This window comes from Myiozetetes cayanensis, unplaced genomic scaffold (assembly GCF_022539395.1).
Source record: "Myiozetetes cayanensis isolate MyiCay16 unplaced genomic scaffold, myiCay2020 scf9, whole genome shotgun sequence".
Classification (NCBI taxonomy): Eukaryota; Metazoa; Chordata; class Aves; order Passeriformes; family Tyrannidae; genus Myiozetetes; species Myiozetetes cayanensis.
This window is the reverse complement of record NW_026088185.1, coordinates 7,793,422-7,820,039: the sequence shown is the minus strand read 5'-3', so window position 1 is coordinate 7,820,039 and position 26,618 is coordinate 7,793,422. Positions and strand designations below refer to the sequence as shown.

The window sequence follows — 26,618 nt, the reverse complement described above, 5'->3', positions numbered from 1 at the left end:
TTTCAGCAGGCAGAGTCTGAGCTGGGTCTTTTCAGGGAAGTCAATTCAAGGACATTGTGCCTCTGGAAGTCTTTCCATTGCAGAGTTTCATGACAGATGGGAAACTGTATCTTTGGTAAAATAGATAAAGGAATATAGCAATTTTTTTCTGCAGTGGTGGTTTATATTGTTTTACCATTTTCTCCTACACTTAAAATTGGGAATAGCAAGGGATATCTCTCCAGCTTCAGGTATGGGAAAGGAAGCATACTGAAATCCTGATTACCAAGTAGGAATTTCTTACATATAGCCTGCTAAAAGCCAATCCTCTGAGCAGCCACAAAAAATTTTAACAACAGAACTGGGCAGATACAGAAAGCAAGGTTGTAAACTGTGTGGACCACTGTGTGGACCCATTGCCATCAGAGTTTTACAATGCAGGACTCAGGGGAGAGGGGTGAGTAAAAATAGAGTCAAACCAAGCAGAATTCATCCCTGAGCAAGTGTAGTGTTTGCTTTGTATGGAGGAGTGATCACGGTTTTGCAACATGCCAATAAAATGTTTCTGAGCGTAACAAAACTTTTCTAAATAGCCCAAACAAAAGCAGTGAAAAGCATGGCTGGCTGAAACCATGCTGTTACCCAACAACAGACATACCTCTGAGTAGTCACAGGCCATATAGGGTCCTGCTCTGGCAACCGAAATAACCAGGATATTCACAAGGGATTTGCCAGGCATGTGATTCAGGAAGTACACAAAAATACCACATATAGGAGTCAAGTATTTTTATTTCAGTCTCTCCTATTTTCTCACACACACTTCCCCCAAATTCTGCAGCTCCTTCTTTAGTTTCCTGGATGAATTCTCTCAGGCAGCATGTTTTTACAAGCACAGATGCTACCTTGGAAAAAAAGAAAAGAGGGAAGGGAGCCAAATGGGTGTCACACTTTAGCTTGGCAGCATCTTACCAACATGTGCCCCAAAAAAAAAGAAAAAAAAAGACTGCTTTTAGTAATCAAAACTGAATATAAAATCAGTGCAAAACTAGGGCTGTAAAACCTTGAGATTGTCAAAAGGACTGAAGGAAATACCTTGTAGCCAAAATGACACCCTTGACCTACTTGTCCACACTGTCACGTACCTGCGTAACCTTTCTTTCTCCGTGCCTTCCATCAAACCTCTCTGACAGTTTTGCTATTCATACTTGCTTTCAGTTGAAATTTTTCAAGTTTGTTTGAAGTGTGCAACCAAAAAGTAGAGTCTCATAACATCCTGCTGGCAGGCCTAAATGTATGTCGGAGACCTTTTCAAACACTGCTTCTCTGTGGAAAACAATCCATTCAGTCCTGGAGTTTCTACTGGAAATTAGGGGACAGCCTGGTAATTGGAATAGGGTGCGCTTTTATTTGCAGCAGTTTCTCAAAATGAAGCTCCTGCTTTGTTTCATTGATTGCCTGCCTGATCTTTGTGACAGTAAAAGCCACACACAGAGCTGAAGGGGCAAGGAGGGATGGAAAATGCAGCTTTGTGTTATGTAAGATGTGTGTGTTCCTCTGAATGTGATCAGGTAGAAACAGGTCATAAGTGAATCTCCTTACAAACATGGAAGCATCCTTTGTTAATCCACAGTTTAACTGCTTAAAAGCAATTTTTATCAGTGAAGTCCTTAAAATTTGGAAGGTCTGCTAGTTGTATCAGTACTTAAATTCCTACAAACCACCTGCATAGGTGCCAAAGAAGGGATAACTTCAGGACACTGGGATTCAATGTGTGAATTGGAGAGCTTTGGAGTTACATTGTTGTAGGGATTGGAAGGAAGAGGAAGAAACTGTATTTGACTTACACATTTCCATAGAGGGGTTGGAAATACCAGATTAAATTTACAGGTGTAATCCCAGAAACACTCCAGGCTCAATCAGATTTGGTGCAAGAGTTAACCTGGCAGGAATTACAAGGCCATAACTTTAGGCACTGCAGTGCCCTGTTTTACTAGTCCTTCAGAACAAACTGGCAACAAAATTGTTGTTTGTAACTCTTATGCAATCTAGCATTTTATTCCATCAGCACAAATGCATATTTTATCCCATTGTGTTCATGAAGGATGTCCTTAGACAGTTCAGTTCCCATATAGCCCTTCTGAGCAATACAAAAGCAGTAGCTGGTCACAGCCTGCCCTAGTGTGAGCCGTGTTGCCAGCCAGCTGTGCACAGTCCCACCAACACACTGAGAGCACTTGCATCCCCTTTCTCCCATTTCATCACCCTCATGGAGAAAAAAATCCATCCTGGGAAGGCAAAACAAATCCTTTTTATTTTTTTTTTTTCCGGGTGGGCCCCAAAGGCTCAGCCCTCCTTGAGCCCCCTCTGAGCACACCCCCAGCTGGGAGACAGGGACATTGTTAGTCATGCGACTGTCCCCCACGGCGGCACCAATAGAACGATCTTGCTCCCTCCACGCATCAATATTCTTGACACCCGTCTTAAAACTTAGGTCATGCATATCCATCTCCTCTTCAGAAAGTGTCAGAAGGATACAAATATCCCTTCACTATTTTTAGAGCCGTATCAAAAGTATTTATTGGCTTTCTGGCACCTCATGCCATTTGTCATTCTTGATGCTATCTACCAGTTGGCAGTGGAGGAGGAGTTAGTTCCTCTAGATATGCAGTGGTGGATAGGTGAAGCTCCATAAGCTAAGACGACAGTGACAGTGACTGCTGACAAGGTTGCCTGTTGTCACAGGTGGGAAGCACCTGGCACAGTCTCCTGACAGGAGACAGAGCCAGGGCTCAAGAGAGTAGCTCATCCTCACTTTGGTGTCTGCTCACCCTTGGGGTATTGGGGATGTGGAGGAGCTGAGGAGCAGGGCCAAGCTATGAGAGAGGAGGACAGCTGATAACTCGTGACTCCACCATCCACTCTGCTTGCCACCAGCACTCCCACACTGCTTGGTGGTGCCCAAAGACCACTTCCTTCAGCACATACCCTTGGCTGCACATCCCAACACAAACATGTACGAGAACAGGGCTTAATCTGTGCATTATACATAATTCATACTGCTCATTCTACGTGGTACATGAGAGGTGTTGAGAGTCTTGTTTTTCCATGCACACATTGCCAACAGGAAGCTCTTCCAGCTCCTCCATAGCACTTACCTCAAGGCCTGGCATTGGGAGGCTCTTTAATGTGCAGGTAACGTGTTCATCATCCTCATGCCACAAAATTGGGTTGTTTTCCTAGCACTGTTGGTTTTTAGAAGGCAATGTATTCAGGTTGAAACTTTGCCCACATACCATCTGCTTTAGCCTTATCTTTCTTTGACAAGAAAACTGAATATATAATGTCCACTTGGCTTTCCTGGTGTTACATAAGGTTGTGGTTTTGTGTTAGGTTTGCAGTTTCAGAGCTCCTCAGCAGCTCTTGCAACATGCTCCTGCTCTTATTTTCAAGTGGAAAATCAGTGACAAAAATCAATACCATCTTCATAGCTATAATGAATGTGACCCACAGCCTTTTTTAGGTTGACCACAAGCTTCCATCATATGTCTGAGGCCTATTCGCAAATATTGATTGGTATTGCAGATTATCTTTAGCCATTTCGTATGAAATCTTAAGGTCTTGCAGATTTGCTCTCTGCACACAGTTTGGTATCAGAGGTACAGCTATAATTCACAGGAGCCGCCCAGAGACAGTATTGATAGCCAAGGTTGCCAAATTAGGAAAATCAGGTGTTTTGGTGGTTTTTTAAGCTGCTTAAGGAGGATGGTTCTCAGACAGCTCCATGTAAGTGAAAGCACTGCTTTGGAGTTGCAGCAGACTCTGTTTACTTGAAGTGGGGAAAAAAGAGTGGAACCTTCATATGCAAATGTATGGCATTTGGAAATGTCATATAGCTGCATCTACATATAAATAAGACACTCTGGAGTGCTGCACTAGCCAGGCTGCTTTGATAGAGAAATTGCATAGTAGGCACACAAAGCAGAAACAGCAGGATGCCACTCCGGTCAAGTTCGGGGAGTTTTGTTCCTTAATCACCACTTAACGAAGTTAACTAATATTGCTGTGTCACTGTGTGTTAGACCAGGAAGGGCTGAATGGTGTGTTGGTGCTGCGTGGGGCTGTGCAATAGGGACAGTGCTCTGAGTCCTGTGCCCCAAAAGATACAGCTGAACGGAGAGATACTCCTTTGGCAGCATCCCTCCCAGGCAGCCTCTGCCTCCTCTGTAGATCCATGCCTGCTTTCTCTGAAGGAGCACCTTCTGCAGCTAACATCCACGTACCGGTGTGTGGTTTCAATCTCTGTTTTACCTGGTATTAAACAGCAAAATTGAAACTCTCAGGGATACTTTTTCAGGAGGGAGGACACAGAGGGGAGCCCTGGTCTGGTTACCCCTGTCCATTTTTGACCCCTTCCAGCTCTGGCACTGATGAGTAGCTGGAGGATAGGCGGATGGGAGGGAAAACAAGTCGTGGGCTGAGCTGTTGGGAGGAATTTCTCATAGAGGGGTGATGCCCGCTCTGATAGTGCTGCGTGGCATGTGATGGATCCAGCATTCACCCCTCTGCCTTCAGGCACGCTGCCTAATTGGAGGGAACCTCACAAATCTCTAAACTGACACCAACTCTTTTTCAAGACAGAATTACAATAATAATAAGGTTAACTCATCGTCTAAGGGCTCTGTCATGAGCTGCCTAAGGAGATCATATGCAAGGAGAGAAACTGACTGTTTCTTTACACGGCTGGTTTCTGAAGGGAGGGGGGATGCTGCTCCCACAGGGCTGTTGGAATCTCTCTTAGATGGGGGAATCTGAGTGAAGGGAACATCAAGCAGCGTGCCAGAAACAAAGACTAGCTGAGTTAGCACAAAGAGGGATTTAATCTGTTCTAAGAATGGGGTTAACGTAGACTTACTCAATCCTGGCACAAAAGAAGGAAGCACAAGCTATAAAGGCCCCTTTACCCAGGTCTTAGGTAAATCCCCAATACAACCCTGCATCATTAAATCACAATCCATGGCAATGATTGCAGGCCTCAAGACCAGCCCCGCAGTGGCTGAGTTAAAGAGCTCTGCCTGTGTGCTTTATCCACAAGAGTATTGTGAGATGGCCTGAGGACAGCTGACACAGAGAGGACATGCAGAGCTGGAGACCTTTCCAGTCTCCTGGACTGGGAAGCAGGCACTGTTCACGGGCAGCAATGGGCTGCTCCGTGAGGCTGCTGAAGGAAGAGCTCAGCGCCTCGTGCTTTTCTTGATGTCCTCAAATCCAGTGTGGAAGAGCAGCATCAAACAGCAGCGACTGCTGCTTTTACTGGCAGCCTAGGTCGGTGTGAGTGGATGAAACGTGGTGGCAGAGAAGTAGAGGAGGTCAGACAAGGTGAAGCTACAGCCTTCCTTACCTCCCTGAATGAAACAATCACCCCAGGGAGAAGCTGAGTCTAATGTGAGCACCTGAACACTGAGAAAATGCTGGATTGGAGCAACGCATTAGCCCCTGTGAGGTTCTGTTTTTTCCTTTTCTTTCAGCTTAGCTGGGTGTTCCTGTTCAGACATGTGAGCAGGGTTGCTACCGTGTACTTGTATCGAGATGCTATTTTGGTGGTTGTATTGCACCTTGTATTGGAGGAGCTACTTGGTATCACCTCCTCGTGTGTACAGGAGCCTTGGCTGCCAGGGACCTGTACAGGTAAGGCCACTGTGAATATAAGTGGACAACAAGCACTAAAAAAACAAATGAGGGTTAAAAAAAGGTTCTGTTTCATTTTGAGCAGACAAATGGTCTTGTTATGTGCAGGAAAATGATTAAGGAGTCACTTGATTTCAATCAGTCTTCTCAAAAAAGGAAGATGTATTCACAGATGTTGTAAATAAAAGTGTTTCTTGATTTCAAAAGTTCAGCGATAGCTCCAGCATATATAGCATAGCCCAGAGATATATGCTGACAAGCTGAAAGTATTTTGTTCTCCATTTGAACATCTGGGGATTATTAGTGTCTTAATTCATTGGTTTCTATTATTAATTGTGGCAGCAGGCTGAATAATTATGATACATTGCTGCAAAGACAGAGCACAATATTTTTTTTCGAAGTGCACTAGGACATCTTGCCATCATCTCAAACATAAAAAGCTCTAGATTATTTTTAAAAAGGAAAGTGGATGTTATCTTATTCCAGGGAACTCATTTGCATAGGGACATTTAAAATTAATAAATTACTGTGTTCAGCAAGCTGATTTTGTGCCTGAGAAAAGAAGTGAATGTAATTTAATTCAACAAGTTCCATTTCTTTTTCCTCTTGGTGAAGCAGCTAATATGGGAAGGGTATTTTTTTGTGCGGTTTATGTGGAAAGACTAGCTTCAAGTTTGTACTTGGAGTGGCTGCAGGATGAATTTAGGCTCAGGCTGCAGCATAGTGGTGCCAGACATTTTCAGCTGACATTTGGTGTCTCACTTTCCACTTGCTCTCAGGGAGAGTGGGCTGGTGAGCTCCCTCTTAAGCAGCAGCAAGCACTTCCTTCGGAATTTTCACTCAACGCCCACCCAAACAGTGATTTTCAGGCAAGTTGCTTGCACACATTTTCTTCATTGTAAGGAGATGCTCTCTGTATTTGTAAAAGCAAGGTTTTAAAAGAAGGGAACATTAAGATAATTAATAGGCTGGCCCTGAGCAGCTGTTCATGGTGTGGCTGTGCTGGAGCACAGCAGGGTGGCTGCTAGCAGATTTGTCAAGGACAGGGTGCCTGGAGCTGTTGAGCAAAGACTCAGGAGAAATCTCTTTTTCTCAGAGAAAGACCAGAGCTGGGTCTGAGCTGGGATTTATCATGGTGGTTCTTCATTACAAGTAACTAGGAAGCTGGCTTAAGGACTTCATCCCTAAGTTGCTGTGAGACCTCAATTCCTGTTGGATGATATTACAGAGGAGGGGAAGTACCAGCAAACCTGCTAAAGCAATTCTGCACTTTCAGAGGGAGCAGCATCATTACCCCCTTCTCCTGACTTTGCAGAGGGACCCTTGAACCATTTCTGCAGACATTCCTGAGCTGAAGAAGCTTCTTTTTACCCCAAAAGAACAGCAGTTCTGACTCTGTGCGAAGGCTACAGATGAGTAACATAAGCTGTCCCTAGACTCATCCACAAGATTCAGATCCCCACCCCTAGTCAATCACTGAAGCTCTTCCACAAAACTCAGGGCATCCCTTACTTTTGCTCCACAGGTTGGTACTCTCTGGACCTTTATTTTGATTTCAAATATGAATTGCACAGCAAGTCTCTTATCATGCAGAGCAGAAGGGCTTTGTTAAGGTCCCAATGCTATGCTCTGTGGCCTACCTTGGGAGAGCTGGCAGGGAGGTAAAAGGAGGGGGAGGGAGGATGTGCTTCCAAAAGGGGTTGAGAAGGTTAAATACACAGATTTGACTCAAGAATCCCTTTCCCCCTTCATAAGTCCTCTGATAATGTGATGTGTAAGGAGTCACTACTTCAATATCAGCAAGAGCTTTTGTCTGCAAATTTGACTGACCTCAGCGGTATTAAAAGATTAAATTATTATGTAAGTCAATTCTCCTTAACCACTTTTCCCAATGAGATAGGTGTCAAAATAGCTTCTGCTGCACATCATTCACCGTCTTATCCCTTATTTGATGACATATATGTGTGTGTATGTATGTATTTTGAAGACTTCCCTTGGTCCAGTGATGACAGTAGGTATTAACAGTGTACATGAGCCTAATAGTTATTATTTCCAAAGCTCCAACATTACCTGCTGTGCATCAGCCAAAATGCTAGAGTGAGAATTTACAGGCTTTGGCCCTCTGCTTTCCTTGCTTGAAATCACCTAGAAAGTCTCACTGATTCCAACATGAGGAATGACAGTTATCAGACCTGCAGAACAAATCGTTAAGTGCCTGGCAGTCAATTTTTGGGCATAAGAATCCTATTTTTGCCTAGATTTTTATTTTAATTTCTCCAAAGTGGATTCTAGGAGAAGCTGTTTCAGGCTCCACAAAGTAGCATCTGGCCTCAAAGCATTTAAAAATAATCTGTTTTGACTAGCATGTCTTATATGATAGGCTATCATGTCGTGTGCTGGCACTAACAAAAGATGTGAACAATATGAAATATCAGGTCAGGTGAAAGATGCAAAAAACGCTGCAGAAATACCAAAGATGTTGGCTTCATCAGCATTGGAGTTTTCATTCTGAAAAGTGCTTCAAGAAAAAGATTTCTGAATACAATTGATCTGGAGGGTGAGAGTGTATTTCTTTTTGAAATAAAAAGGAGAAGCATTTTGAGAAACATGTCAGGAATTTCTTTGGTCCAGAGATAGGAGAGACTGACCCAGTCAGCCCAATTTTTAGCATAAGTTTTTACAACTAGCTTCTACTCTGAGTCCTATCTATCACAAAAAGGTACAAATCTGTCCTTTTGGTGCAAATAAAACCTTCCCACGTTATTGCCAACAACAATGCAGCAAGTGTAATCTTTGAAGAGGAGCTACTGAATTTAACATTACTGAAACCTAACTAAGTTTGAATTTGGTCTGTGTGATTCCTTTATGCATATTGATCTGCTGTGCTTGGAAAAAAGTGGGTAAATTTGTACTTAACTTTCCTCTCTGTAGGTATAAGGTTGGTGGGGTAAAGGGGCTCCTTAGTTTAGTGACACTATAAACTGACTAGCGCAAATTGCATCCAGAACTGAATTTATAAATAATCCAGAATTACAATAAAGTTGGGCATCTTAATTTATTTAATTTAGTATTAATTTTTTAGGATAAGTCCAGTTCTAACTTCCTTTATAACTTCAACATGTTTTTTATTTATATCCTCTCTTTTTAGGATCGATTTATAGTTCTTGTTTCATGGTGATGCATTCATAAGAGTTAGTATTACATCAACAGCTGGGTCACTGAAAAGTGCTCAGATCCTTAAGAATTTAGAGTAGTCAGTTTTAACATGAAGGGACTTTTAAAGCATGTCTGGGGTTTGGGTCTCTATATTGAATCTGAGATGATGTTTTTTGTAATGAGAAAAATAACCTGTTCTGAGGCAGGGAAATATTTTGTGTGCGTTCAAAATGTGCTGGAAGAGGGGAACAAATTAGTCTGAACTAAATGATGCTTTTATTGCGGTCTGTATTTCAAATAACCAAAATGACAGATCAAACTAAATATGCATTTTTCCCCCCTTGCCTTTATGAAAGATCTCTAACTCTTTGAGAGGAGTCATCAGTCAAAAGGAGAGACTAGAGACAATTTGTGTCTAAGTTCTGTGATCTCTTCCTAGCCAGGTGACAAGTGTTCCTGTATGAAGTGTTTGTCCTGTAAATGCTAGCAAACCTTTGGCCATCTCATTTTTGATTCATTAAAGCATTTTCCTTCCCAGTATTATGCTTAGAGGTGTAATTACAAGTTCTGCAGGATCCTAGATTTACTTTAAAATGTGCTAGAGACCTTCTTTAAAGAGAACACGGTTTCTACCCACATGATTGCAGGAAGAGGAAGAGCTCATTCCTCTTTTTACCAGCCCTACTGCCTACACACAGTGAGAGCATCTGCAAGTCCTGGTCCCCCTTTCAAGTCCTGAAAGTCTGTCCTGAAAATAACTATTTCCCTCCATGTTGAAGTGTGCCTTTAAAAAAAAAAAATTAACCAAATAGTTTCATACCCTTTTAACAATAACACTGTTGGCTCATCTGAGAGAGGAGGGATTCTTGCACTGGGTGGTGGTGGTGCACAGATAGCACAGTGACTGAGAAGGAAGGATCAGAGGTACACAGACACACACGTGTGACCATCTCCTGTTCTTTGGAAAGGAAGCAAACTTCCTCTTGGTAATGGAATATATGAAGGAAATGGCGTTATATTTTCCACAAGAGAAAAAAATGTGTATTAATAAGGATCTCACATTTCTTGCTGCAGTTTTCTGGGCAGGAATAGATTTGAATGTGGGCCATAGCAGAGGTCCAGGACACCCAGAAACCATCAGGCATAGTGCACAGGTGATCACCACATGGGTATGGAGTCCCACAAGTCCTGAGCACATCAGGATCTACATGTTTGCGATGGGCAAGTCCAGTGACACACATCACGCACATTTTTCTTGTCTGGGAGGATTTCCAGGAGAAAAAAGGAACATGCATGGATGATAACTGTGTGTATATTTCACATGCTGATAACCAGTGAAAGATACCTGGTGATAGGCAGCCAAAGATGTTTAGCACCAGACCAAATGGTTCCCACCTTTCTCCGGTAGTAGAAATTCCTGGGCAAGCTCTCAAAGGAGGTTGTACCATGTTGTACCATGCCTATAACAACATTCCTCCTGCCAGCCCATCCTGTCTGTGCCATCCCAGAGACAGTGGTCAGCCCCAAGCCCAGGAATCCTCACTGTCCTGTGATGCTCCTGCGCTGTGTGGTCATTAACAGCTTCCATGACAACCTCACACAGGTATCCCAAAGTAATCAGGGAACCAGGAGAGGCAGGCGAGTTTGCATTCAACATACATGCATTTGAAAAGATGCAGTGATGGTCCATAGTGCAGAGGTCCTGAAAATCCTAATGATGCTAATGCTAAGAAGCTAATGCTGGGTACAGGCATGTAGAGGTTGCCCGTCATTCTCGTTTGCCAGGAGCTGGTCCTTGCCTGTTTTCACATAAGGACAACATAACCAACTTTATTAGTGCAAATGGTTAGCAGCAACAGAAAAGAAATTCATTATGAGAATCTGAATCTTGGATCTGCTGCAGACACCTTTCCCAGAGGTGGGATAATACCTAAGCATGCCTGCTGATGGCACGCCTGGCTCGGAGGCAGAACACAAATTGCAATTGTTTCGTAACACTTGGGGACTTTCTTTGGAAGATACAAATGCTTCAACTTATTTGTGTGCAATCTACATTTCCTTAGACATTCATTGTGAGATTTCTCTCTTCTCTTTTTAATTAATCGTGAGTAGATGATACTAGCACAGAAAAAGGATTTTTACCATTCGAGACATCATAAGTATTGGTTAAATTAGGAAGAATTTGCCAGAATTGCCCAGATTAATTAATACCTCAACGCCTACAAAAATCATGTAATTTTATGGCAAGTAACACTCTGTGTTTCAGCCTGTGAAGCCCATGTTGAGCACACATCTGTTTCAAAACTAAATGAAGCCTCCATTTTCCTGGCTACAGGGAGGGATTTTCCAGGATTTGCAGTCTCGGTGACTATTTAAGTGCTGCAGAAGTAGGCTCAGAATGTCAAACTAGTTTAAGGGTACTGGGTGCTGTGGGATGTGGAGGAAGCCAGTGGAGTCTGGGGCACCACTGTGCACACTGATGATAAACTTCAGCTCTGGACTCCCACTCTGCTTCAACCATAAAATTATCTTTCTGTATATGTTCTATTGAATGACCAAATAAATTGTAATGGTATATGACATGCAAATGTCCAGAGTCTCTCTCCTAAGCTTGCCTGGGTTTAAGGAGACAGTCCATAAAGGATAACAGAAAAGATCAGGTATTTTTCATGTGCTATTCTGTCATCAGTTTTTGAATAGTTGGATTATTTTTTCTAGTGTCTCATTTAACTTGACAGCAATTAGAAAAGGACGAGAGAAACCCCTGCAAAGCTTTGCATTAACCAACCTTTTTGAAGGTGCAGACCCTTGCTCTTGCTTCCCATGAACATCTTTCACATATTGTTCTTCTGATTCTCCTTTCTTTAATAGTTCTTCCCACCATTTCACCTTATCCTACATTGTCAGGTTAACATTCCCTTCAACTGTGTTCACAGAGAATGCAAATAAACTGGAAGAAAGTGCAAGAGGGATCTACATCCCTTGTCCAGAGCACTACAATGGCTTCTGCATGCATGGCAAGTGTGAGCACTCCACGAACATGCTGGAACCGTCTTGCAGGTAACCCTTCTACCAAGGAGGGAAGGCTACACACGTCGAAATATTGACTCACAGAAACACTTAATGTAGATCAACTATGGAAAATACTGGCAGCCATGGCCCTTTGTGCTACAAAATCCATTAGACTTAAATTATTCAACGAAGTCCCTGTTTTATGTGGCAAAAGTGTATTGAGTTATGCACAATGTTAATTGACTGTGAAACCATCCAGTAACCTTCAGTTATATTTAGATGTGTTTTTAAAAGCCTTTCACAAAGCTCTCAGGCCATTGCTAGGTAGCCTCCTCAGCCTGAAGGAGGAAAGGAGAGAAGAGGAGTGCCACCAGGGATATGTCCCTGCTGTGGCAGGAGTGGTGCTCATGAGGCAGCTGGCTGGGCCAAAGGTGGCTCCTTCATGTGGGAGGTGATCTTGGAGGAGGTCAGGGCAGGCAGGAGGAGTACAGTGAAAGCATGTGCTTCTGCAATGAATGCCTCCCTGCACAGGTGTAGATATTATTTCTGAAGTCCAACCAGTGGCCTGGTGGCATGAAAAGCACTGTTATTCATGAAGCACCATTTTCCTGAGATACTGGACTGGGAGAGCAGAGATACACACCAGACTTGCTCCCCAGGGCAGATTTTGAAGCCAGCTTCTCCCAGCTCTCACAAACAGCCAGGGCACATTTTACTCTTTGCAGCTGCTGCATTTTAGGTGCTCCATTCAGCTGGAAAATGTCCTTTCCTCAAGGTGCTGGCAGCTGTGGGAATGCAGGAGAGGAAAGGAGTGGAAGCTCCAGGCTTAACCCATCAGGGTTAGCACTCCACTGAGAGATCTGAGAGGAGCCCAAGCCATCTGTCTCTTACCATTGCTGCTGCCATTGACCTGGATTTTTGCATCTTCTTGCTCGGGCTTTTTAGGGGAAACAGGGCAAGAGCTAAAATTAGAAAAATACTGTTTGCCCCCAAAATCACAGAGCAGAGTGGAGATGTCAGGCTGCAGGATGGGAACTGGTGAGCAGCGCAGCAGGAAGCATCGGGGTGGATGGTTGCAGCATCAACAGAGGGGTTTTTTTATAGCAACCAGACAAAATGTAAATGATGTATCCACTTTCAGGAACATCTAATCACATTTCATATGGAGCTTGGATGATTGCTTATCACCTCCTTAGGGGTAATCTGCATAAGGAGCCACAACTAGATGGCTTTTCACCCTCCCCCATCTCCCCAAAGAAAGGGAGAAATCTGAAATATGTTGTGCAAGGAACTAAATGGGTTCTCATTACAATGTGCAAGTAGTTCCACTTGATGCCAGTTATATCTTGGTCCCCTGAGCACCTCCTGGCACTCTGCAGTGTTGCTTACTCTCACAGACCTTGGTGACTCTGAGGACCTGAAGTCTTCCCTCTGAGAGGTTGAGCAGGCATCAGTACTCTCTCTGTGGGAGTCCATCCTGCAAAAAAGCACATAAGCTTATTCTTAGGCCACTGATTTTTATTTCTTTTATCAGCTATAATTTTTCCAGCGTTCTTTGAAAGCAGCAGGTGTAACCAGAAAAAATACTTTTTTATTTCAGATGTGATGCCGGCTATACTGGACAACACTGTGAAAAAAAGGACTACAGCGTTTTATATGTGGTTCCAGGTCCAGTGCGATTTCAGTATGTCTTAATAGCAGCTGTGATTGGAACCATCCAGATTGCTATCATCTGTGTTGTAGTCCTCTGTATTACAAGGTCAGTATCTCTGGTACTTCGCAATAGAAAAAGAAAATACTTTTGTTTTTCCTTGTGTGTGCACTGATTATACAGATTTCTGCAGTGACACTACTGATAACAAATGCTATTTAATTCACCAACAAACAGGAGATATCATCTGGTCCAGCCAGCCAGTGATGCTTCATTATTATGACTGAATTTTTACTTCCATCTTAATCAAACTTTGGTAGCAACGGTGCCTACAGCAAGTGAAGTTTCCTATTTTGTATTCAGATACTTGGACAAATATTGTTCATATAAATAAGGGGGAATATAAATACAGCAGCTGGATCAACACTTAATAAAACTAATCATATCTCCATCTGGTTTCCTCAAGGGCCCATTCCCTTAGTCCTAATCAGGCGAAGCATACAAACTTTTAAGCCTGTTTGCAACCCCGTTGATTAAATGATTTCATTAGCCTTGTGTGCATGTTCAAAGGCACCGCACATGTTTTAGGATCTTCACTAGGTGGTGGCACACCAAGCCACACGTGGTGTGCTTGTTTGGGGATTTTTAAGTGCAGAGGAAAGGGTTGTGTGTTCAGAATGACGAGTTCAGAATGAGAAGGGGAAAGGCAATTCTTCCCCTCCTGCATGTGCTGCTCTGCTCCCCCGCTGAACTGTGTTACTCTCAGGGAGGGCTTGGGCTAAGTTCTGAATGTCAGACGTCTACAGGCTTCTCTCATGAGGTTAAATTAATTCAGCTAGCAACCCTGGTAAACCACTTTTTAACAACTAGTTTTCTTTAAAAAAAAAAAAATTAGAATGTCAGGTATCATACCTCTGCATAAAATAAAATTTCTAATGTATTTCAGTCCTTATGTTGCACTACCTGGCTGGAAGACAAGTGTAACATTTGTTCCTTGAAAAGAAAAGCAAAATTCATAAATCTTTCTCTGGCCTAAAGGCATAAAACAAAGCCTCTTTTGGCCAAGCTGAATCCATCAACTGAATGGCAACTGCCGAATGAGGTAGTAGATTATGGTGGTATTCACAGAGGTAATTCAAACAACCAAAAATATAGTGTGTTGTGAGAGAAAGAAGGTGGTGTGGTAACTGATAATGGAACAAATGCTGTGTATAGTTTTGTCAAACGATTCTAGTTTTGTCACCTTGACACAGTGAGGCAGGGTACTTTACACTGAGGAATTCAGACGGTGAGCTCTGAGTGATCTGGTACTGTAATGCAAATTACCCATCACACTGTTTTCGTACAGAGACAGTACCTTTTCCCACACACTTTGTAACTAAGTGAATTTATGATCTTTTGACTTTTTTCTGTAATGCATGTAATTACTGCAGAGCATCCTCCATCCCAGCATAATGATTTGAGATACATTTGCAAAAATGTACTCTTAAGTGGCCTAAGAGAAATCCACATGACAAGAGACTGTTGTGGCAGCATATGCATAAGTAATTGAGTTTTTGAAGTAGTCTGCTTTGGAGAACCTGATTGTACTGGTTTGAACTCTACACCCTGAATTCTTGAAAGTGCTGAAACCACCTGCCAGGTTCCTGGGAGAAAGAAGGGAAACTTCACTCAGAGGCCGCTGTGGCCAAATTCTTTGCTGCTCGTTTCAGTGCAGCTTCACCTAATTAATTTATCAAATGACTTTGGTGTACTGGGTCCATTTGAGCCACACAAAACTACCATTTTTCTGGTAGTTTTCTTCTAGCTGTCATTACTGCTGTTGCCCTTAAAATCTTGCCTGTACAGTGGTGCAAATCTACAGCGTGTCCTCCATTGCTTGAAGGCTCTGAGCAAGTGCTGGCCACTTTTAGGGCCATTGTCTCACAAACACTTTAATCTGAATAAATGGGCTGTGCTGCTGACGGGAATGGTTTTCCTTTGCTCATTCCTCCACCTCCTGGGCACAAGGAACCTGGTCAGGGAATAGATTCAGCTGAAAATACAACCAGCAGAACGGATGATTCGTTTTTAAGTGACTCAGTTCCTGGAAGAGGTTGGCTTGTCTACTCTTCACTAATGCCAGCAATAGGAATAAGCATCTAAGGTGGAGAAGCAGGGAACCAGAGGCCAAGACATGAAACAGTGAGGCACAGTCCCTCTGCCCAAGGATTTTTAGCTTAGAGGTAAGGCAAAGAAAGAAGCAATGATTAAAGTGAAGGAGAATAGTAAATTAAATAGGTATGGCCTAGTATCATAATGATTCTCAGCAGTTTTCTTTTCAGCTTTGCATTTTTAGTGCTTCCCTAATGTTTAGTCACAGCAGCTTATTTATGTGAAGAAATAACTTGATTAAAAATTAATGCATAACATGTTTTACCTGCTATGAATCACATTGTGAGTAACTCAAGCTTGTGAGAAAGCTTCAGTAGAGGGAGGGCAGGCAGCCTGGCTCCAGTACCTGGTTTACATTGATGTAACTGCTGTGTTCATAAATGAATGCATCCCACACACAGAGCACTACAAAGGACTTTTGATTAAAGAGTTAAGGACCAAGGGAAACCTGTCACTCAGTTTTAGCAGATGATTAAGTCTAAAAAGCTGGTTAAATGCAAACACCCTTCTTAGGGAACCCAGCTGCACTTCAGACACAACCTACCTGTTAAGCAGTCTTGATGTTGGTGCTTGGCCCTGGGGCCTTCCCAAGCTCCCATCGATTGGTAATGTACTGTATTACACAATTAAAACATGGGCATTTTTGGTTAAAAGATGCTTTTTCATCATCTTAATTGGAGTAATCTACATTTGAATTGATTTCTCTTGACCTTGAACTAAGTGACTGTGTAGATACTGTCAGTGTCAGTTTTGAGAAAAAGCCCGTGAGAAGCTCATCTCCTTGCTTCCAACCGGAGCAGTTGGTATCCACCATTCCCTGTGACTGCATGGCTGCATCCCCTGGGATTGCTGACCATCCCGACCATCCCCCAGCCTCCTGGTTCCTCCGTGTTTATTACAAAACCAGTCTGGTTTTGTAAGAACAGGACTTTTCCCACTCTGGCTTCCCCGCCCCTGGTTCCCCAACCTTGCTCTCGTGGCTGAGCACTGGGGCAAAGCAGGGCTGCGCCTTCTACTGTAAATCCTGATCCTCTGGGCTTGGGAGGAGTCCCGGTACGGGGAGTCCCGCAGCGGGAGTGAGCGGTGCTGCCTCTCAGCGTGGCAAGGTGTCGGTGCACTGCCAGGTCCTGCTGTGCATCTCCGGCTGAACGGGCAGGAGAGGCCGCCCGGGGACAGCCGGGCTGGGAGGCTGTCAGCGTGCACATGACACGCGGCTCAGTGAATCAGCCCTGTGTTTGCCAACAGCGGCTCCCTGACTCACTCGGAAAGTTTGATCGCCTTTTTAAGGAACTCGCAGGGAATAATGAGTTCCCCGTGAAATCACAGACCAGCTAAAGTCTGCCTTAGCTCCATAATGAAAGCTCGGCCGTGACCCCTGAGAGCACAGGGGATGCTGACAGATTTTTCCTGGAGTAATGATAGCAGCCTACTTCACTGCTTCTCAGGAAGGAACGGTGCAAAATATACTGCACAGCCATACAGCTTCTCGTGAGGGGGTGGTCCTGGTGGCTTAAAAGTGAGGCAAGTCAGGACAGTCTGACCCATATTTTGCTAGACACTTATATAATTGTATTTCACCATTTTTAAATGCTACGTAAGTTCTTACAGTCTTGTTTAGCCTTTCAGTTGGCGTCAAAAAACTATAGCATCAGTCCCATTCAACAGGGGAGATAAATGACCTTTTTTATTTTAAGGGGTTAGTAAAAATGTATTTCACTCTATTCTGCTGTTAGTTATCTGACACAGAGCTGAGGGCAAGGGCTTTGAGCTCCCGCTATACTGAGAGGGTGGGCTGTCAGTGGTGCATAACCCATAAGGTTTCACAAGGTGCTCCAGGAAGCCCTCCTGTAACAGAAAAACAAATCAGCTCAACACAAAAGGGAATGTTTGGAAAAACGTGTCAGTATGGTCTGGAGTATTGCAAGGCCTCTTGTCATGCCACTCCAAGAGGGTGTTTCAGTCTCTCTTGTGTAGCTGCCCACAGTTTCTGCCATCACCTCTCTTGGCTTTCAGCTGCTTAGAACTTCCTCTGACCTCCACCTGGGGTTAAACTTTTCTGTGCTTTCTACCTGAGGATGCCTTTCCATGGAGGGAAGCAGAAATATGCCATTAGCTTTCGGGGGAAACACTGCGCTGGGCAGCATCCCCACAGCTGTCCCTGCTGCAGGGGAAAGGTTGAAACACACCCTTTGCTGAGGAGCACCAGAGGTCCTGATGCCAAAGAGGTTTGCTTCTGCAGCTGTCCAAAGGAATATCAGATTTTGGGCTTTCCAGTGAAGTTACTTTCTGCCCTAAGCCAAGCAGCCATGTCAGGAGCGTGGCACGGGGTAGGCACCTGTAAGTAAAGTAGCTGCTCGCTCATGAGCAGCTCATGGAGCACTTCCACAGAGACTAAGAAGGACTGGGGAGACACTTAGCTCTTCGGAAAGGCAGCCCCTGTGGCCACTCTGTAAACACTTTACAGACCTGGGATGCCAAGCAGGTGAGTGTGAGACCATCCTCGATCTTCCACCTGCGCCTCACTGCAAATAAACCCGTTATTTAAAGATGAGTGATGCAGTGCAGTTCGGACTGTCATGATGCAGCAGAGTGGCCACTGCTCAGAAATCTTAGCATTTTTCTTGCCATATTTTTGTTCACAGTATGCTTTTTGGGGTTTGTGGTGGCTTTTTTTTTGTGATGCCATTGCCGTTAGCCAGTCCTTTTTGTATCACTGAGGAGGAAGTGTGTTGAGCGACAGAGGATGCCTCTCTCACCCTCACGTCCCTGCTGCCACCCTTGAGTAGATGTGTTGTTAAGAGCCGTGTATTCTCACAACTCTCTTTTCCAGGAAATGTCCCAGGAGCAACAGAATCCACAGACAGAAGCAAAACACAGGGCACTACAGTTCAGACAACACAACAAGAGCATCGACAAGGTTAATTTAAAGAGCGCATGTTTCCACAATGGCAAAACTAACTGCAGAGAGCTTGGACTACAAAATACAGTATTATAGACAAAAGATTAAGACAAGATCTACACATGTTGCCTTGCATTTGTGGTAATCTACACCAATGAGAACATGTACTACAGCTATATTTGATTATGTATGGATATATTTGAAATAGTATACATTGTCTTGATGTTTTTCTGTAATGTAAATAAACTATTTATATCACACAATATAGTTTTTTCTTTTTCATGTATTTGTTATATATAATAAATACTCAGTGATGAGAAAAAAATTGCCTTTCTTAAATTTGCTGTATCTCATAGCTCTGTATAGTCTTGGGATGTTGTATATGGACACTAACAAATCTCTTTTTCTTTCTTTTTCCAGTTCTAGTGGCAATTTTGAGTCTACTGAACTCAGTAGTAGGGTTTTGAGTTGGTCCAAGATCAGCGACAATTATGGATGTGGGAAAGGTGAAGAATAATTTAACCTACATTGAGGAGGGATAAAATATTTCAGATCCGGAGTCAACTACATTTCATCAGCCTTCTTCTCCCATACCATCTATCTTTACTCTCCCATAGCTTAGGAAGTCTTTGGCTTCTAAATTAAATCCTAACCGAAGGGGAAATGGAAATTCTTGGCAACTGCGATGAGAGTGTCGGGGGTAATGCTTCGATTTGGGAGGGAATTAGGTGTCTGTCAAGGTGAACCCTGCGAGAACACTTTGCAGAATCTCCAACTCTGGTCACTGGAGTGAGTGAAAATTGCTTCTCACTCTTGATTGAAAATTATTAGGTTAAAAAAGTTAATAACATAATAACAGCTGAAATGCCAGTCCCATTTGTACCTCGTGAACATGCTGATATAATTTATTTTTCCAAAGAGAAGGTGAAAACCACTCAGAAAACACCTTATGAATAACTTTATGGGTGACCCTACTCCATTAAATGTAATGAACCCAAATGTTGGCTATACCTCAGGAAAATAAGGGCATGTATTTTGTCACATCCACATGATGGACAAGATGCAAAGTTATTTCCATGATAGCTGAAACTCTCCAAAACACATTCTTTCGAGAAGGTAATTCTGCTCTACTTTGTGCTATGAATTTTGAAGATGGGAGAGTGAGGCTGAAGGGCAGAGTGTGGTAACGTCACTCCTGCTGGATAACATCCACTCCACTAATTGACTACCGCAGCACTAGTCACACTAAATAGCATAATTGAACTAAAAAGCCCTTGTAACGCTAGTCAATGTGCTGCTCCTTTCCAAAGAGACTTTGCCGAGGCAGAATGTACCCAAGATAAGGGTTAGGAGTATTTCTCACTGTCATCATCATGTAAGAAATTGCATTTGGGTCAGAATCAGATCTGGGGTTACCTGGGATGATGTCTCATAAGTGTGTTTCCATTTCCTGCTTCAGCATCAGTCTGGTCACTCACAACAGTCACCACCCACCGGTGACAGTGCACCCGACCTGGCCTCCAGACATGGGTGCAGTGGTACTTCCACTCTAACATGACTTTTGGTCTTCCCCTCCCTCCCCCAGCCTGCTTTAAAGTGAATCCATTGCATGATGTTCACACGGTCTCAGTTTTTGTGTTGTTCTGGGTTTCTTGGCTTTTTAAAGGTAATAAAAGGCGATTGGCAAGAGATGCTTCCAGGCACCTGGTCTGTGCTGATTGATGGGAGTGGGAGTGTGGTGCTTGCACAGGCAGCGGGGCAGATGATGGCACAGGGCAGCTCTCTGGCTCTGGGCTGCCAGCCCTGCAGGGACCATCTGCTCCCCAGAGCCATGGGCTGGGCTGAGGCAGAGGGAGAGGGGGCTGTACAGCCACCCTCTGCTCCTCAGCCTTCAGCCCAGCTCTCTGAGTCTTGTTTTCAGATTGGAAGAGTGATGGTGTGGGGCAGGAGCAGAGAGGCAGCAAGCAGGCGTGATCCTGGCCCACTGCACCACAGGGACATTTCCATGCTCAAACCCACTTGTAAAATACTCCTCTCTGTCCCAGTCCTTACTGGTTTTGTGTCTCACACTCAAGCTCAGCAGGGGTGGTCCAGCATGCAGGGCAGCCAAGGCACAGCAACACTGTGCTGCAGAGGTTTGGTGGCACAAGATCCCTGCTAGGGAGACTTTGCAATCTCTGGTAATTCATAGCTGAGTGGCTTTATAACACCCCTCTTCAGATCCCTCCATCGGCTACACCTGACGCAGAGACTCAGAACTTCAGCATCAGGTTGAGGATTGGGTTGGAGGAGGCAAACGTAGCTCTACCCTGCAGACACCCTCCCATGCTTTGTGCTTTCTGAGCGAAGCGTTGGAGTCCTAACAAGCGTCAAAACTGCAGATTCTGAGCCGATTCCAAATGTCAGTCCCCCCACTGGGACTATCAAGTCTGGACTGTTTATTTCGGTCGCTTACATTAGATACAAAAATCAAATGTTAACACATACACACCACCATGTAGCTATAGCAATAAACCTAATTAAAAAAGGGAAGGTTTGGCCTGGCCAAAAATAACACAGCTTCGCTTAGTGAAAATAGGAGTCCAACCCACTGTCTCTAAACTTCAAGTGTTATGTGCCTTGGTTTTACGGAGCAGTGGCACATTTAATCCCCTAACAGCCCATGTTTGCCAGGTGTCATTAGCTGCTTCCCCAGCTGCAGCGTCTGTCACAAAGCCGTGCACCTCCACAATAAGGCTGGTGTATAAGTACCTGCTGTAGACTGGAGGGCAGAGAAGGGAAAGGGATTTTGGTTTTAACACACAGAGGGCAGGTCCCACCTCTTTGGGCCTTTCAAACTTAACCTTCAGCATGCTGGCATGGACATACGGTCTGAAAATAATAGTGTCTGTGTACATACAACAGGAATGAAGATTTCTAACAAAAACATTTGCAGAAATTGTACCAAATGTAGCAGCAAATTTGGACATGTGGACCTGGGGTTGCTTTTTCCTTTTATGAAGTCTGGAAAGTGCATCTGCTTGTTAGATCCGTATGCTGGCCAGAACTTGAGATAGGGCATGTAATGACCTGGCCAGGTGAAGCCATGGCTGTGGAGTTGTGCCAGGTGCCAAAGCAGAGCTGATGTGTTGCTGTTTGTCTGCTTCTCCATGCAAACCTACACCAGCAGGAACAAGGTCCCTTGTGATGCCCATGGAGATTAACTCAGTCCTTATGTGGAGGGGACAGTAATTCACATATTTTGGCTGTTTCATAGGCTTTTTTTGTCATGGAACTGGAGCCCCTGGTGGTCTAGTGGTTAAGGGCGCGGCACTGTCACCGCCGAGGCCCAGGTTCTATTCCCGGTCAGGGCCATTCCCAGGCAGATGGAGCTCATTAGCCCTTAAAGGCAACCCATCTACATCCTGAGGACCTCGCTGCCACCGTCCAAGCTCACTTGGCCCCGGCAGATGAACCTTAGGATTAAAGGGTGGGCTCAGTTCCGCGCACACTGTGTCTCACCTAAAAAATCCAATGCGCAGGCTGGAAGGTGCGAAGACTGGCCATTATTATTATTTTGTCATGACACTTTGACAACTGTAAATAACCTCAACTACCAGCACACACCGACTTTACAAACCACACTAGATGTACAAAACCACTGACAAGATCAGTAATACCACACTTGGTGCAATTGCTTAGGGACAATACACACCACCAGTGTCCCAACAGCCTGCAGTCGCTGGCCTGGCTGTTGTTTTTAGCACAGGCCACACCACTTGGTAAAAAGAGGTGAAAATAGGACTGTTGGCCCCCTCATTCCCTAAGGTTGTTTCTTTCAACCTGTAACATTTCTGGAGCAAGAAGCTGTGTCCTTATTTTGTACATGATGCATTTCACACAACAGCATCCTGACCTCAGTCCTCAAAATAAAGCCAGGTGTGCTCTTAGCATGCACTGAGTGCTGGCGAGCAGAGCTCACCCACCCTCCCCAGCCTGGGATGGTCAGATGATGTTCAACCCTTTCATGCCTTTGGACATTGTGCTGGATCCCAGCCCATAAGAAAGTTGCCTGTAGCTACCACATAGACTGACTGCAGTGAGGGGGTGACCCTCTCCTTCTCCCACCCCAAATGCTGCATTACAGGACAGGCACAGCTCTACTCCTCGCCATCACGATCCTTAAAATTACATCTGATCAGACATTCATTATCATTCCCTTTCATCCAAAGATAATATGACATGATTTACAGAACATTGTCATCACAAAAATATTATAATTAATGAAGGAAGGCTGGACATCCTATTCTAGCTGCTTTCCTGCCCCTGCACAATGAGGAACCGTGATCACCTCAACCAAAAAGACAGTGGGGCAGTTCCTCTTTGCTGCCATGGCCATCAGATGTCACCTCCTCAGGCAATGCTAGGTCAGCCTGGCTTTGCAGAAGTTCCCTGGGTGCCAGCCGTGAGGGACCCATGCTGGCAGCAGGGATGCCCACAGATCCATGCGTGCATCCTGCCTGCGGGTTAACCGAGAGGGTGGGTGAGGGTGGGCATCGTGGATCGCTGCCTCCCATTTTCCAGAGGCAGCTCTCAAAAAGCCTCATCTTCAAAGAGCTCTCTAAAGCTTCTTTGAAAACAAAATGATTAAAGGCTATCTTCCCTCTCATCCAACATCAGACACATCGCACGCCGCATCCTTGCCTTCACCCCTGATTATGCATGCAGCTTTTCTGCAGCTCCCAGTTTTGCGTCGGGATGGAAGTTACAACCCCGAATTAAAAGCGAAGTTCATTACCACACTTCAAAGCCAGCACTGTACCCCGGCCAGGCCAACCCTTTTTTTTAATTTATGGGTGTGTGGCCAGGCTGGAGGTCTGGGGGGGTGGTGGTTGTAAGGTGCTTACAGCCTACCTTGGGTTTGTAAGGTGAGCTGAGGGCAGGAATGCCCTCATCTAGTGCTGCTGGTGGGGCTCAACTGGACTTAAAGGGACATAGACATAATGCCGGGCCATTACATGTTAAGTTTTTAGAACCTATTATTATTCTTACTATTAACGACAACAACAACAATCTATTAATAATATTTTATCTGTATTTCTGGTCTCAATGGGCCACAGCCTGGCTGACAGAGCCTCTTACACTGTTTCACATGGGAGCCAAAAGTCTCATTTTTAGCCCCACAGGCACGCAGTACCTGGGATGCTGCACCCTGACAGTGACCAATGCACGTGTGAGCAGGGGAGGCAGAAAGTACAGAAACACCAGCCCCTACCCTGCCAGCCCTTGGGCTGATGCTTTGCCTTCAAACGCTTGTAATATTAGGTGGGCTTAATTTATTTTCGTTTCAGTTTAATTAACAGTTTTGTCACAGCAGGAGGGCTGTTAAAAACAAAGACTCATCAAAAAAAAAAAAAAAAAGAGGTGGGATTTTTGTCAACTTTTCCTCTTTTGTTTTTTTTTTTTGCTTTATTGAATGAGAGCCACAAGGCAGTAAAATATTCCGCAGTCTCACACAGCAGCCGCCAAGCTGCAGAATAAAAAAAGCATGTGAAGAATCTGCTCTATAATGCTAACGAGGTGGCATCCACTGCACTTTGTCAATAAAATAGGAGGCCCATTTTGCTTGGCTTAGGAAGCACAGACACCCAGGTAGGAGCCTTGATGTCAGTCCTTCTCCCATTTGATCTAACCTGTGTTGTGGGAGCTATGAGCCAGCATGGCTGTTCCTCAGTGGGGGCAAGGGGTCGGGAGTTGTGTGTCATCCCACCAGTGCCCAAGCCCCACAGACACAGAGGTAACCCCAAGCCCTGTCATTCTCTACCTCACTTTGCTGGAGCCCTGGCACCTTCACCTCTCATCACCCCAACGTGAAATAAAAATGATTGGAAGGTGAAAAAATGTTAAGAAAATACAGTAACATCTCATTAACTTGCCACGAGAGGAACTTTAAAAGGGGTTTGGTTTACATCGGGTCACTCAGAAAAGAAGTGTAATTATTCAGGATAAGATCCGGCTTCTAAATGCAAATGCGGGCGACAGCCCATCAGCCCCCGACGGCAGCGGCAGTTTTACAGCAAGGAGCTTTCAGCAGGAAAGGGACGAGCAGAGAGGTGAGGGAGAGCCGTGTAATGTAACCTGAATTAGCAGCTATAGATAGTGCTTCCTGCATGTTTTACATTTTCAAATAAAAAGAATCTTCTTGTTTAATGGTTAATAAAAAAGATTAGTGCTCCCAGGGCACGGATCCTGACAGATGCTGACTGGGCTGGAGGGACCAGCTACAAGGCACAAGAGAAGATGAAACCAATGATTTTTTATTTTTTTTTCCTGTGGAGTACATCACTACCAGCATTTGCAAGTTAATTTGTAACATAATTATATGTTGCTTCTGTCACAGAAACGCAGCACGTGTGTAGGGCCAGCGGCCCGCCACTGCCACCAGCAGCCTGCCACAGCCCAGCCAGCACTGCTGCAGAGAGGAGGAGAGGAGCAGCCTCCACAGGAGCGGCTGAGGGCTCTGTGTGTGTAGATGTACCTGTCTATACATATAGATAGGCACACGTTTGTTTGTATATATACCTATATATATATATATATATATATATATATATATATATATACATGTGCACTTATGTGTATATTCATAGTCATATACACACACATATAATAAATACACATGCATACATATAAAAATGCAATTCTATATAGAAAAATAAATTTATATATATATATATATATGTGTGTGTGTGTGATAGGTACCCTAGAGGAGAGCAAGCTGACTGCCCTGCAGCAACATGCTGCTTCTAAGCCACCCAGCCTAACAGGCCTGAAAATCTTTTCCCCTGCCCAGCTTTCCTGTGCAGCTCCCAGCACTACCATGTTCCAAATGAAACCAAAACCTGCCATGCCAGCCTCTTGGCAACATAACACCCTCACTGTGAAAGCTGGGTTGACTTTTCTTTTCTTTTTCTTTTTAATTATTATTTATTTTCGTGTCATGCCATGTAGACCATTATGGTCAGTAATAGTTTTCTAAGAAATAAAGTCTATGAAAGTAATTGTTGGGAACAAGCTGCAATGGCAAATTGCTGAGTGGTTGCCATAGTGCAGGAGCACAATTTGAGATTTAATATCATTACTAATGATATTTACTTGGCCTGCAGGAGAGAGTGAGACTTGTGCTCTCTAAATGTCATTTGACTGCTAATATGTCAGTGCCCACACCCAGCGCGGCCGCAGGAAGGGACCTGCCGAGACCGGGGCACCTCCTGCCCACAGGCAGGCGATGTTGCTGCTGGTGTCCCCTCCCCAGGCTGTGCCAAGGATCCCCCATGTGGCAGGGATGGGGGCCCCCAAAGAATCCCCACACACGTAGCAACGATGCTGGGGCTCAGCTCCCCTCTGACACCCACGGGGCACCTGGAACCAGACCCAGACTCCTGTTTTTCTGTTCTTTTTCAGTTCATCTGCACAGACTGCAAGTTCAGGCTTCCTTTCCCGCTGGGCTTCTCCATGGGAGGGGGAGACATATTGCGTTGCTGTAAAGTGAGCCATTTAGTTTATTAAACGCTGTTAAGGGTGCCCTGAGGTCTCTGCACATGTGGGACCATCAAGAGGGAATCGTTATTATTATGGTTCTTATTAGTCATAGTCATTTTCCCAGCGATACGTCTCATGTCCAGATGTCTTCCCATCTATCTCTTAAATTTTGTGATGCCAGCGCAAAACTGTTATTAAGACAGACTAGCACAAGTCCCACTTCACACAGTGCAGGAGCAGAACATCCCTGCAAAAATAAATATATATATTTTTAAATTAAAAGACAAACGAAAGAAAGGGTCATAGTTGGCTAAAAATGAATTGCGCAGTGCATAAAAGAGACAACAGATTAGAGAAGATAATGTTTTAGTTTAAGTGTTCCATCATTATTAATTCATTTGGTGCTCTTTATGATAATACCAATCATTTGGAATTCATTTGGTGTTTATGTGGATGTCATCTCGACTCCTGCAGAAATTCCAAAGTAATTCAGCATTAATGTGCTATTAAAAATTGTTACCAGCCACTACCTTCATTACTATACCAGCACAGCCTAATCTT

The 26,618-nt window shown here is 44.2% G+C and overlaps 1 protein-coding gene across 1 annotated transcript in view; it reads left to right on the top strand.

Moving 5' to 3' along the window:
- The window catches only part of TMEFF2 (transmembrane protein with EGF like and two follistatin like domains 2), a 126,708-nt gene extending 106,481 nt beyond the window's left edge, over positions 1-20,227 (top strand). Inside the window, exons 8-11 of the mRNA XM_050340121.1 lie at positions 11,757-11,880; positions 13,433-13,591; positions 18,468-18,554; positions 18,957-20,227. Coding sequence (XP_050196078.1) covers positions 11,757-11,880; positions 13,433-13,591; positions 18,468-18,554; positions 18,957-19,053 — 467 coding nt within the window. The 3' untranslated portion in view covers positions 19,054-20,227. The remainder of the gene's footprint in view (positions 1-11,756; positions 11,881-13,432; positions 13,592-18,467; positions 18,555-18,956) is intronic.
- The last annotated feature ends 6,391 nt before the right edge of the window (positions 20,228-26,618 follow it).